A 13,252-nucleotide genomic window follows, 5' to 3' on the forward strand; every position below is an offset into this window, starting at 1 on the left:
ATGTGGCCTCGCCTCTTGGGCTGTGTTCACATTGTTTTCTGGAAGCTGAGCTCTACCCGTTCCCTTGGTCTCGCCAATTAATGTGTGCTCTTCCTTACCAGGTGCTGCCTACAAACTGGTGTGTTATTTCACCAGCTGGGCACACAGTCGGCCAGGCCCCGCCTCCATCTTGCCCCATGACCTGAACCCCTTTCTCTGCACCCACCTGATATTTGCCTTTGCCTCAATGAACAACAATCAGATTGTTGCTAAGGATCTCCAGGATGAGAACATTCTCTATCCAGAGTTCAACAAACTAAAGGAGAGGTTTGTTCATATTCGATGTGGGAGTTGTATTTTCAGATTTCACAGGTATAAGATAACAGCCTATTTCTCCTGTTACTCTTCAACCTTCCTCTATTCCAGTCCTAGCTTCCTCTCAAATAGGGGTCCAGAGCATCCCGAACTTGAGAACTCCCTGTCACAGACACCTTGAGCTCTTTCCGCCTCCTTGCTTCTGTAGTTGCTGTTGCCTCTGCCTGGAATATGCTTCTCTCTCTTCTCTGCCTGGCAAACTCCAACTCAGCCATTGAACCTAGTTGTGAGGATTTCAGGTGCTGATGCTGTTAAAGTGAACCTACACATCCCAGATGCTCAGCAAATGCTCATGTTTTTATTACCATTTGTCACCTGTGAACTACTCTAGGGAAGAGGCAGTGTCTGCTGTGTCGTCGTATCCCAAGTGCTAGGTCAGTGTCTCATACCGGGTTGCTGCTCAGTGTTTGCTTACATTTTCCTTTCTCTAGAACTCCTGGGATCGTTCCCTGCCCAAGGGAAGGTTTGTTACTCTGTTAATAGTTATAGATAAGCAGGGCAAAAGTTCTATGCCACTAAATTATAAGCTCTCTGAGAGTGGGGAGCTTATCTGTGTTGTCCTCTGTTCTAAAGTGCCTAAAACAGTCAATGGCACATAGACATTGCTCAATAAATATTTGTTGAATAGGAAAGTTAGTAAAGAGAAACATTTTAGATTCTTTTTCAGCAGCATCATGGGGACACGGGCGAGTCTGGCAGACTTTGTGCAGCCTTGGAGTTGATGGGTTGTGACGGCCCTTGGGTTGATTGTTCTCTTCTCTTTCTTCCTCTCTCATAAGCTTGTCTCTCTCCCTCTATCACCTTCTCCCTTTTCCTTCCTTTACCTCCCATCTCTCCTGTGTCCTGTTTTTCTTCCAATGAGCAAAACAAAAGAATGTAGCAGCAGCTGCCACTGGAGTGGAGGACCCAGCTTATCAACCCTCTCTTCCACATCATAGGAACAGAGAGCTGAAAACGCTGCTGTCCATCGGCGGGTGGGATTTTGACACCTTAAGGTGAGACTTTGCTCTTATTGTCTTCTCCCTGGGAGAGTGGAGCAGGCTGGCTAGACGTGAAGACAAAAGGGGAAGCCAGCTTGGCTACGGGGACAGCGAAGCTAGCACAAGCACTTCCCTGTCGTGAATCCTAGACTCCTGCACTCGAGGGACATCCTGGCCTCGTATCCATGGTGGGTCAGGGGAGACAAGGAAGTTCTAGCAGGTGGTAAGAAAGGGGCTGGGGGAAATCAGAGACAAAATGAGGCACTCACAATTGCCTCCTCAATCTTTCATAAGAGGCAAGGGTTTTGTCTCCAAGGGAAGGAAAAATGTACGGGACGAGAATAACTCCCAACCTCACGGGTTTCTTCACTTTGTTAACGGATCCAGGGATGTCAACCTTAAAGGTCTGGATCGGGGGAAAGGAAATAACAAAATGCTAAGCTCAGTGCCCAGCACATAGTACACGTTCAGTATGTAGCAGCTGCTCTTGTTAGCACTTCAGTCTCCATGAGGCAACGTGGAGCTGACAAACTCCCTGTATATTTTCTGAAGAAACGTTTCCCCTACTTCATGGCTGAGGATTGGGGTAGAGGCCATGCTTGCCTTGTTGCCTTAGAGGCATGAGATGCAGGAGAGGGACGCCTGGTGACCTGGGAGCGTGTGAGAATGCACTTTGCAAGATGGAGGAAGGATTTGGGGCAGAAGGGTGAGAAGCAGCTCTGCTCAGTCCCAGGCTTTGCCTCTTCCCTTCTCTGAACACTCCCTGTGTTCTAGATGCTGGGCTAGGGCTGTGCATGCATTACCCAGTGAACACTTGGAGGAAACTTACAAAGTGGTTGTATTCCGAATTGGTACAACAGAAAGCGCAAGTCACAGGTGTTCAGAAACTTGCCAGATTTGTCCCAGGTATTCCTCAGAGGCTGCCCAGCTTGGAGGTGGCAAACTGACCACGGAAACCAGGTCTGTTTGTGAGTCTGGTTAATTTTCTAATCATGGCTCAGGACTACCCTAGAGTTGCTTAAAGTTCAGCTCCAATAAGTTAGAATGTTTCCAAAGTGTTGTCACTACGGAAGAGAAAACAATGTAAAATAGAAAACTGTCAAACAAGCAAGCGAACAAAATAACACAGGATCAGGAGCCCCCTGTCAGAGCGCAGGCCTCTTGTGCCAAGTTATACAGCCCAGGCCCGGATTAACTCATAGGTCTTTCTGGACATGCTGGCCCTTGGATCATGTTCTCTGCCTTAATCCAGTCAGGCAGAAAATGTCAGAACTAGGATAGGTCGTGAAAATTGAGTAGCTACCTATGAAGAGAGCACAGAGTGGCACAGTGCCTTGCCAGTGAGCATACCATGTTTTAGGGCACAGAGCTGGACTAAGCCAGTTCTCCCCACCCCAGGCTACTGCTTGGCTCTGTGCCTGCTGTTCCCTGTGCCACCTGGCCTCGGGCAGCACATGGTTGTCAACTTATTTTAGCTGCCTGAATTCCCCACTCCTGGGTATCAAGCTTCTGGTGCTGGGAGAGGCGTGTCAGAGGTAGGAGAATTTCGGAGAACTGCCTTCCTTTCCTCCAGCCGCATCTGCCATGCCCACCACAGGGTGCCAAGCTTGCGAGGGGCCTTGTAGGAGGCTGTGATTCTGTGGCTAGTGTTCTTTGCCTTATGCCCGGTCTCCCTGCAGGTTCACCACTATGTTGTCCACATTTGCCAACCGTGGAAAGTTTATTGCTTCAGTTATATCCCTTCTGAGGACACATAACTTTGATGGTCTTGACCTTTTCTTCTTGTATCCTGGGCTAAGAGGCAGTCCCAGGCATGACCGGTGGACTTTTCTCTTCCTAATTAAAGTAAGTCCGGTCTGGAAGTGCCAGAATCAAGAAATTATTCTACTTTTAGAGGCAGGAGAGGAACATGGGTCCAGGGGCAGGGGCAGGGGCAGAAGAGGGTGACAGAATGTTCTTTTACTGTGAGACACTGGAGGGCAATACCTGTAACACCTGAGGTTACTCTTTTCTCTGCACCTGTGGCTTGCTCCCGCCCTCCAGCCTAAGGGATGCCTTCTCTGTGCAGCTTCCTGCACTCCCTCAGGCAGTGTCTGTCCGAATTCTGTGCTCCTGTGCCTGCTCCCTACCCCTCAATTAAATCATTCACCGCATCAGCCCTCATCTGCCCTTCTCACGAGCCTGTGGCAGGGCCCATGTCCAACTCACCTTCGTGTCCCCAAGTCTGGCTCAGGGGCTCAGTAAATGCTTCCTGGATGATACTCCCCCACAGCCCCTGTCTCTCTGTTTGTCCACTTCTCTGTCTTTCTGTCTTTCCTCCTAGGAGCTCCTGTTTGCCTTCCAGAAGGAGGCACTGCTCACCATGCGCCCGAGGCTGCTACTGTCTGCTGCTATTTCTGGGGTCCCACACATCGTCCAAACACCCTATGAAGTGCGCTTTCTGGGAAGGTGAGTGGATATTGCCTTGGTGGGGCAGGACATTGGAGGGAAGCAGGTGTCTTGAGCTCAGAACCCCAGAGCTTCCCAAGCACTGTTTTTGAGCTCACCATGTGCCTGCCCCGATGTCAGTGCAAGTTTGGGGCTGGGCTGAGGGGCATGGATGGGGACAAGGGCTAGCTCCTTTATACCCTGGGGTTTCTTTAGACCTGCCCACAACAATGTTAGCATGGGTAGAATCTTCTGCGCAGCCTATTGCTGGGTCTCACGAGGAGAGAATCCCAGGGGCCTGGCCTCTTTCTATTTAGAATACAGCTGTAGACATAAGCTCTGCAGCAGATACTGGCATTGGAGACAGATGATTTAACAACCACTGTCACAGAAACAAAAGTAGGAATGCCCAGCCACACCCAGTATTCAGGGCAGTTCTCCATGCAAAAGTTCAAAAGCTAGACAAAGAACAGGACATAAGTCTTTTTGGACATGTCAGCTCTAGCCATATATATATATATAGTTGTTGTTGTTTGTTTGTTTTGTTTTGTTTTTGAGACAGAGTCTCGCTCTGTCACCAGGCGCCAGGCTGGAGTGCAGTGGTGCGATCTCGGCTCACTGCAACCTCCGCCTCCCGGGTTCAAGCAATTCTCCTGCCTCAGCCTCACGAGTAGCTGGGACTACAGGCGCGCACCACCATGCCCAGCTAATTTTTTTGTATTTTTGGTAGAGACAGGGTTTCATCATGTTGGCCAGGATGGTCTCGACCTCTTGACCTTGTGATCTGCCCACTTCGGCCTCCCAAAGTTTTGGGATTGCAGGTGTGAGCCACTGTGCCCTGCCTCTGGGTATATTTTTTAGAACTTTGAGAATCAAGGATTTACAAAAGAGGAAACTGAGTCAGATGTAGACCAAAAGAGAAATGGGATGTTCCTGTGTGGTTGCACTCGAGAGTGGTTTCAGTGTGGGAGGAAAATGAGAGATGCAGGGGACATGGAGTTTGTTAGTGTTGATCTTTTAGCCAGGCAGGATTGAGAGAGTCCTGCCTTCACCCAACTGGGCAACTTTAGGCAAATTAGTTAATTATTCTGAGTTTCAATTTCTTCAACTTTAAAATGGAGATAGTTATGGTACTTAGGGAATTAGCCAGACTGGAATTAAATTAGATCATCAGTATAAACCCTTATCCTTGTGAGCTGGTAATGATGAAATCTTTCTAGAGGAGGTAGGTTTCAATGATGCTTGGAATGGTAGAAAGACAAGCTATGGGACTGACTGCTTTTACTCATGACTGTTTGTTCAGATGTCTGTTAGCATTTGTATCAGGCCTGAGTGTATTTTCTCTCATCTGACTCCTGCCTACCTCCACAGATATTCTCAGGATGCATAGATCTTCACGGACAGCTATTCCTAACCAGCCGTTTGTTCCAGTGGCAGGTGGACAGAACAGCCTGGGCAGGGCCCACAGGCAGAAGGAGCAGGGAAGCTCTGGTGACCAATGTCTAGCTAGTTAGCTAAACAGCGCTGTGATGATCTGACTTGAAAATCTGGCTGGCCCAGTCTTTATATCTCTTCCTCCTGCCCCTTGCAGATTCCTGGATTTCATCAATGTCTTGTCTTATGACTTACATGGAAGTTGGGAAAGGTTCACAGGACATAATAGCCCCCTGTTCTCTCTGCCTGAAGATCCCAAATCTTCGGTAAGAAAAGGAAAGACCTCAGGTGGCCCAGACATCTGCCCCTGAGCTCAGGCCATTGGCTCTTAGTAACAAGGAGAGGTCTGGATTCTTCCTACCTGCAGGCGTATGCTATGAATTACTGGAGAAAGCTTGGGGCGCCCTCAGAGAAACTCATGATGGGGATCCCCACCTATGGACGTACCTTTCGCCTCCTCAAATCCTCTAACAGTGGGTTGCAGGCCAGAGCGATGGGACCAGCATCTCCAGGGAAGTACACCAAGCAAGCAGGCTTATTGGCTTATTATGAGGTAATGGAAATAGCAGCCTCTGTCTGAGGCTCTCCCAGTTAGGACTCTCCCACCCTCATCTGGAGCAAAGGCCAGGATAAGGGGCAATGGCAAGGGTGAGAGCTGTAGACAGGGCAAAGAGGTAGTCTATGAGGACAAGGGAAATCCACTGTGTGGGATATTTTCTTTTTCTTTGTGGTAAGTTATTTGAGTCCTGTGTAAGGGATGAAGGGCTTGGTGGAATCTGGATGGAAGGTTTTCACTGTACCCCAAAAAAGGATCTTGAATGCTATACAGGTAAACCCTGACTTTCTATATGGCCTAAATAAAAATCATTACTATTTGCAATATATATAATTTCAAACATATATAAAAGTAAAAGAGTAGTACAGCCTCTGTACCTCCCTGACATTCTACTCACTCAGCTTCAATCATTAATCATTCATGGCCAATTTTGTCTCATCTCTGCTCTCCGACTTCCTCCCTCCCTACTACAAGATTATTTTGAAGGAATTCCAAGACATTCTCTACTAGAGGTTCTTTCTTTCTACTCCAGCTCCACCCTCTCCATCCTCATCGCAACTGAGTTTGCTACTGAGTGGCAGAAAGAGACATGCTTCCAAGGGGGTGTAACCACCAGAGGTGACAACACGAGCCACATCAGTGTGTGGTTGTAGTGACCTGGAAAGGTCTTATGGAGCAGGTAGATTTTGAGCAGAGTTTGAAAGCACAGGAAAATCCTGATGGACAGGAATGACTAGACGGGAAGGACTTCCCAAGTAAAGGACAGCAGGTACAGAGGCACAGGGTGGTAGGAAGTGCCTGATGGATAGCTGCAGCCCTACTTTAGGCAATAGTGGAGGTGCTGCACGTCTCTCCAGTCTCTGCTCTGCGCTGGATGGATGAGGGCGTTTTTCTGCTAATCCAATGAAGCATTTTTATGAGTGATGGCATAGTTGAAACAATGTTCTTCAAGGGCATTTGGGGCCAAAGAAGCTTTGATAGACAGACGCTTCAAAGCACCAGAAGAAAAAAGGAATGACTTAGACATTAACTTCTGCAGCACAGCTTGCATACTTCTGTTTTTTTTGCAGCATATAGTTTCTAGCACAATGCCAGGCACCCAGTAGACACTCTAATGCTTAATTGATTATAGCAGCCTACTTCTCCCGGCCTTCAAGAACTTTAAATCTGCTAGAAGTTGAGGTGCCAGTTTGATAACTACCTATATGAGGCAGTTTGTGCTAGGATCTAATGAACAGGAGAGGCTTGTTTATGAAAACACTTTGAATGAGATACAGATTTGGTCAAGGATGAGGTGTGTCACTCTTACTATTTTGGTACTTGCATGTCATCCACTCCTTGGTTCTCTTTTTTCCATCATGGACAGTAGAGGAAGGAATGGGTAACAGTAAAAATTTATTCAAAATAGGAGCTCCTTCATGAATGGCCTCTCCATTCTTCTCTCTTTGGTTTACCTTTTTCTCATTCACTGGTTAGATATTCCTGGGCTCTTTATCCTTGGGCAAGGAACAGCTGTCTCCTGGTGCTTGCCGCTGTGGCACTTCCCAGAACTAACCTGACGGTCCTCTTGGCAGATTTGCTCCTTTGTCTGGGGAGCGAAAAAGCACTGGATTGATTATCAGTATGTCCCATATGCCAACAAAGGGGAGGAGTGGGTTGGCTATGATGATGCCATCAGCTTCAGTTACAAGGTGAGACCCTGGCTCTTTCGTGCTCCAGCACATGGTTTCCTACTGGCTTCCATGGGGCCCTTGTTTGTACAATGCATGCATGTGTATTGGGTGGAGGGTGAAAGGTGAGAATGATTAGACCAGGGGAGTTTCAGGCATGCCTACATTTTGGTTCCAACTGGGGTTTCACAATCCCATCTGTTCCAAGTCTCTATTCTGAAGAGAAGATATCTAGGATCTGAGGGAATAAATAATTCTCTCAGTTCATACAGGTTTTTGATGATCTTTTTGGTTTCTTCTTTTCCATTTGGACCAGATAGTTTCCTAGCAGATAAAAACCAACACAAGGTAGATCATGGTAAGTGCTCCACAAATATTAGTGACATGTAGCAGAAATGAGGAAGTCTGGGAGGGCTTCCTGAGAGAGGTGAGCAGGAGTAGGAGAAGATGATGACATGCGGGAAAGGCTCAGTGGTGTAGAAAGCTTATAGCAGATTCAAAAAAGAATTTGGGTGAACCAGAGGCTTTTTATAAAGGGACTTGAGTGCTGGTAAAGGTGTTTGGTCTTTATCCTGCAGACATTTTAAGGCAAAATCATGTTTCTACAGGTGGATGACCTCTAACTTTCAAACTTTTAGAACCAAACTAAAACCCTTCCTTCATGTAAGTGGTGTTTTATCAAGTTGAATCTGGCAGGTTTTTACAGTGAACTAAAAGAGAACTGACATGCTGCAGCACGTCCTAGACCTGCCTCTGCTTTGGAATCACCTGAAAGACTAGACACATGTAGAAATCTTGGTTTCACTCCTGAATATTCATTAGGTCTTAGAAAAACTTTGGAAACTGTTTTAAAATGCCTCCTTCCAGGTTGGCATTTTGGGAGCCCTGGAGGGACACAGAGGTGTCCAAGCATGAGATAATGAGTGTCTGGACTAGGGTAGTTGGAAGGAGCAGCAATTTACAGGTGAGAAATTGCCAGAATGTTGCTTGGATATTGAGACTTAAACAGAGAGAATTCCCAGTTCTCCTATTACCGGTGATGCAGAAATGGCAGGTGTTGGCTGTTCTTTGGGTGAAGTTTGTGTGGGAAGCACCAGAGAGAGAGGCACTCATGAAGATTCACTGTGTGGCTCTTCTGTGCATTAATACTGAGTGAGGCCTGCCGGGGAGGAGACAGGTAAAAGAGCGTGGCTTCTCCCCTCTGGGATCTTGCTCTGTGGTTTGGGAATGGGAAGACACAAACAGGAAGGATCAATGACTCAGTGGATTTATTCAATTGGATGGAATTAAATCTGTGACCCATAGGACATAGAGAGGGCAAAGGAAGCAGACAAGCTAAACTAAAAATAGAGAGCTGCCTTCCTCTTTCCCCCAGAACCGTTTGCCTACCTTCAATGATTGCGAAAGTCCCCTTCCCAGGGAGGACTTGTTTACATTCCAAGTTCTCTCCTCTCTCTGGAGGGGAGGAGGGCCACATATGTCAACCATCCTATATAAGCTCTGAGTCTCATAATTTCAGGTTGTTCTCTGCAGCACAGACCCCACTGCATATGCAGGTGAATTGAACATCTGACTTTCCTCACATTGTCTTTTGGGTAATTGGGACATGGAAACTGACTCAAGGTGTTATTCTGGCTATTTTTGTTCTGTTTTGTTTTTCTGTGAATAATTAACATTCTGTCCTCTGATACAGAGGTCTAGGGTGGTGTGTGTGTGTGTGCGTGTGTGTGTGTGTGTGTGTGTGTACGTACACAGAACTGGCAGGCTAATTAGTTAGCTTATAAGTAGAATAAACATCTCAGAAACTTCACAGTTTCAGATTTAATGATTGGATTCCTTCTTCTTCTTCTTTTATATTTGGGGAAAATCAACCCCTGAAATTAGCTAATTGACTTGGCTAAGGCACACAGCTATTTGGACCTGATGGAGTCTGTCTTTTCCATCAGACTTGATAGAGAGCACTGGTAAGGTAATAGTAGGACCTGGATTTGAGTCTAAGCTCTGCCATTTAGTTATAGTGGAGGTTTTAAAAAGTGTGGATGAAAGTCTTTATTTTCTTAGCTGTGAGAAGAGTACAATATTTTGTGCTCTACTATATTTTATAGCATCACTGTGAGATAAGGAAATAAATTTTAAATAGTAGAGCAATATCTACAGTTTAATATGATAATAATGGTGATTAGTGAGGTGGGAAACCCAGAGGGATAGTAGCTAACATTTATTGAAGATTCACTGTGTGCCAGGTATTGATCCAAATATGCACAGGAACTCTTTGGGAAAACGTATGTAGCATTCCTATATAACATAGAACATAAGATTTACCATTTTAACCACTTTAAAGTCTGAAATTCAGTGGCTTTAATGCATTCATGTTGTGTAATTATCACCGCCATCCATCACCAGAAGCTTTTCATCTCGAATGAAAACCCTGTGCCCATTAAACAGCAACTTCCCATTCCTCCTTCCCCCATCATTCTACTTTCTGTTTCTGGGAATTTGACTACTCTAGGTACTACATATACGTGGAATCAGACAGTGTTCATTATTTCGTATCTGACTGATTTCACTTAGCATAGTGTCTTCACACTTCATCCATATTGTAGTATGTACATGTAAGAATCTTTTGAGTCTAAAAATGTTGGACATGTTATTATCCTTTTTTTAAAACAAATTAAGACACATAAAGGTTATGTAACTTTTTCAAGATCTCATAGATAATAAGCAGTAAAAGCTAGATTCAAATGAAGACTACACTCTTAACTACCCGGCTACATTGCTTCCTCAGGGGCTATGTTCAGTTGTTGGCCATTGTACCCAGTCTGGAGGGTGACAAGGACAGGGGGTTGACTGACTTTTACTTTTACAGGCATGGTTTATAAAGCGAGAGCATTTTGGGGGGGGCCATGGTGTGGACATTGGACATGGATGACGTCAGGGGCACTTTCTGTGGCACTGGTCCTTTCCCCCTTGTCTACGTATTGAATGATATCCTGGTGAGGGCTGGTAAGTAACTGTGACCTGGAAGCTGGGGTTGGAAGTTGCATAACCAGGCACTGGGTGAGTCTATTCTGCTAGATCTAAATGCCTTGGTGAGTCAACATGATGACATTGAGGGGACAGAAAAAGCTTTGCCAGGCCAATATGTTTTCCAGTCTTTGGATACTTGGCCCTTATTTGGCCTCTTTGAGCTTCCTTTGTTCCATCTAAAATGAGAATAATCTGTACACTCATGACATTATTATAAGAACTAAGTGAGCTATGGAATGAAAAATTGTCTTAGCACTCAATATATGTTAGTCTATTTCTCTCTTTCTTCTGCTCTCATGGTCAAGGGCTAAAGGAATTAGGTTTCCTTTGATATCTCTTCCCTGGCAATTAGGAGATGAAACCTAGTGTGCAAGAGGTGAAGCATGCATATAGATGGTTTATAATCTTCATTCTATGGGTAACGAGACTGGATCTCAGTCAGGTCAAATTTTTAGGTGAGTCCCAATCCCACTGTTGACAGCATGCTGTCTCCAGCCTCCTGGCCCCTGGCTTTGTTCCTGCAATACAGAGACAGAAGAAGCTTCTTGAACATTCATCAAGTAATTCTTTAGAATTAGGCCTTGAGGGCAAGGTTTTGCTGATGGTGCAATCAGAGATGTCAAAGTGAGGACTTAAGCACAGGGAATGGGCTTCTTTCTGGGGTTATTCATGGGAAATGTAGTAAATCTACTGAGTACCTGTGGGTGTTTGGGACCTTGTGAGTATGACGGGGTATGGAGCAGACCTTCTGTGTGGTGGGATTTCCTCTATGTCCTCAAGGAGGTATAGTGTGAAATCTTACACTTCTGAATTTTGGAGCAGGTACTTCAGCACTGGAGTGGTTCTAGTTCTGCCAGTAACTAATAGGATGGGAATGAAGTGGTAGGAATCTCATTATTTTCTGTTGATTTTCTCTAGTGTTCAATTCAACTTCTTTACCACAATTTTGGCTGTCATCCACTGTGAATTCTTCAAGCACTGACCCTTCAAGCACTTCAAGGCTGGCTGTGACCAAGGCATCGACCACTGATATTAAGGTTTTGCCTCCAGGAGGAGAGGCTGAGGTCACTGAGATCCATGGAAAGTATGAAAATATGACTATAACCCCTAGAGGCACAACTGTGACCCTTACAAAGGAAACTGTATCCCTTGGAAAGCACATTGTAGCTCTAGGAGAGCAGACTGAGATCCCCGGGGCAAAGACCATGAGTTCTGTGGGTCATCAGTTCATGACCCCCGGAGAGAAGGCCCTGACCTCTGTGGGTGATCAGTATGAGCCCTCTGGGAAGAAGACCCTGACCCCTGTGGGTTATCAGTCCATGACCCCTGGGGAGAAGACCCTGACCCCCGTGGTTCATCAATCTGTGACCCCGGTGAGTCATCAGTCCATGAACCCTGGAGAAATGACTATGACCCCTGTTCATTTTCAGACTGAGACCCTTAGAGAGAATGCAATGGCCCCTAGAACGAAGGCTGTGGCCCTTGAAAAGGTGACTGTCCTCTCCAGAAAGGTATCAGTCACCCCTGAAGGGCAGACTATGCCTCTAAGAGGGGAGAATTTGACTTCTGAGGTGGGCAATCACCCCAAGATGGGTAACTTGGGTCTTCAGATGGAAGCTGAAAACAGGATGCTGCTGCCCTCCAGCCCTATCATCCAGCTCCCGGAACGCACTCCTCCACCTTTTGACAACCGCTTTGTTCCCATCTATGGAAACCATTCCTCTGTCAACTCAACAACCCCTCAAACAAGTCCTCTCTCTCTAAAAAAAGAAAATCCAGAAAACTCTGCTGTGGATCAAGGAACCTAAGCCCTGGTGGTGTCAGAAACCAGAGAAAACCCTTGTCTTCTCTTCTAAGTAACACGATGGGTGCCGACTCATCCTGGGGCAAGGCAGGCATCAAAACCGCAATTGGCCAATCTCTTTTCTGTTAAATAAACTGGAAACACAAGAACCCACCTGAGTTCCCTGAGATTCTTTTCTTGAATTGAACTCTGCCACTCACTTGTTAGCTTCTCCCTTTCAAGGTTATTTTCCCCACTGCTATTTTTGGAAAGAGGGAGTTTGTGTCTAGTCTACAATGTTGCTATCCTGTGTGGATGATGTGCTTCTTTCTTTGCTATGAGCAACTGCTCACTTCACTGTTGCTTGGAACCAGAATCTCTTAAAACACTTTCCACCATCCTCAAGGGGAGCCGAGGTGGGAGGGGAAAGCTGAGTCTTCCAGTTATATTCTCTCCTTGGTAAAATCCTTGCTGTTCCTGAAAAAACAACCCCATCTAGTCTCTCCTCAAGAAGTGTTTGAGGAGAAGGTATAAAAAAGATACCTTAAAAATTATTTTCTTACAGTATTACCTGCACACTTCTGCTAGGTCTCCTCCAGAAACACCAATTCTCATGCATTAAATGTTTAATGCACCTGTGGAACGTTTTCCTAAGCATCACTGTCCTTCATAAGTTGCTATAGCCACTGGATCAATTTCTAGCCCTCCACTTTTAGGAGCTAGTGCTACATAGACTGGGTGTCATGCCTATCATTAACACTACTTTTTCTTTTGGAAGTGTAGCCTCCAAATCTTTAAGCTGCAGTCTCAAGTTAAAATGTCCATAGGACCAGGCACCCACCGTAAAGATTGAAGCATGTGAAAGCACATGGCCATTTGCTTAACAGAACCTAGGTCCCATATGAAAGAAACCCTTTTGTCTCTACAAAAAAATTAGCTGGGCATGATGGCTCATGCCTTTAGTCTCAGCTACTTGGGAGGCTGAGGTGGGAGGATCATCTGAGCCTTGGAGATTGAGGCT

General features: G+C 45.9%; 1 protein-coding gene across 1 annotated transcript; it reads left to right on the forward strand.

The window, feature by feature from the left end:
• The first annotated feature begins 72 nt into the window (after positions 1-72).
• Positions 73-12,405, forward strand: OVGP1 (oviductal glycoprotein 1). The gene is given in 10 exon segments (XM_032249773.1): positions 73-306; positions 1,293-1,349; positions 3,014-3,179; positions 3,658-3,782; positions 5,353-5,461; positions 5,563-5,748; positions 7,326-7,442; positions 10,288-10,314; positions 10,316-10,424; positions 11,367-12,405. Coding segments are annotated over 10 exon segments (1,866 nt in total). The 5' UTR covers positions 73-226; the 3' UTR covers positions 12,257-12,405.
• Positions 12,406-13,252: the final 847 nt, after the last annotated feature.

Source organism: Sapajus apella, unplaced genomic scaffold (assembly GCF_009761245.1).
Source record: "Sapajus apella isolate SASKATOON/1434 unplaced genomic scaffold, GSC_monkey_1.0 scaffold69, whole genome shotgun sequence".
NCBI classification, from domain to species: domain Eukaryota; kingdom Metazoa; phylum Chordata; class Mammalia; order Primates; family Cebidae; genus Sapajus; species Sapajus apella.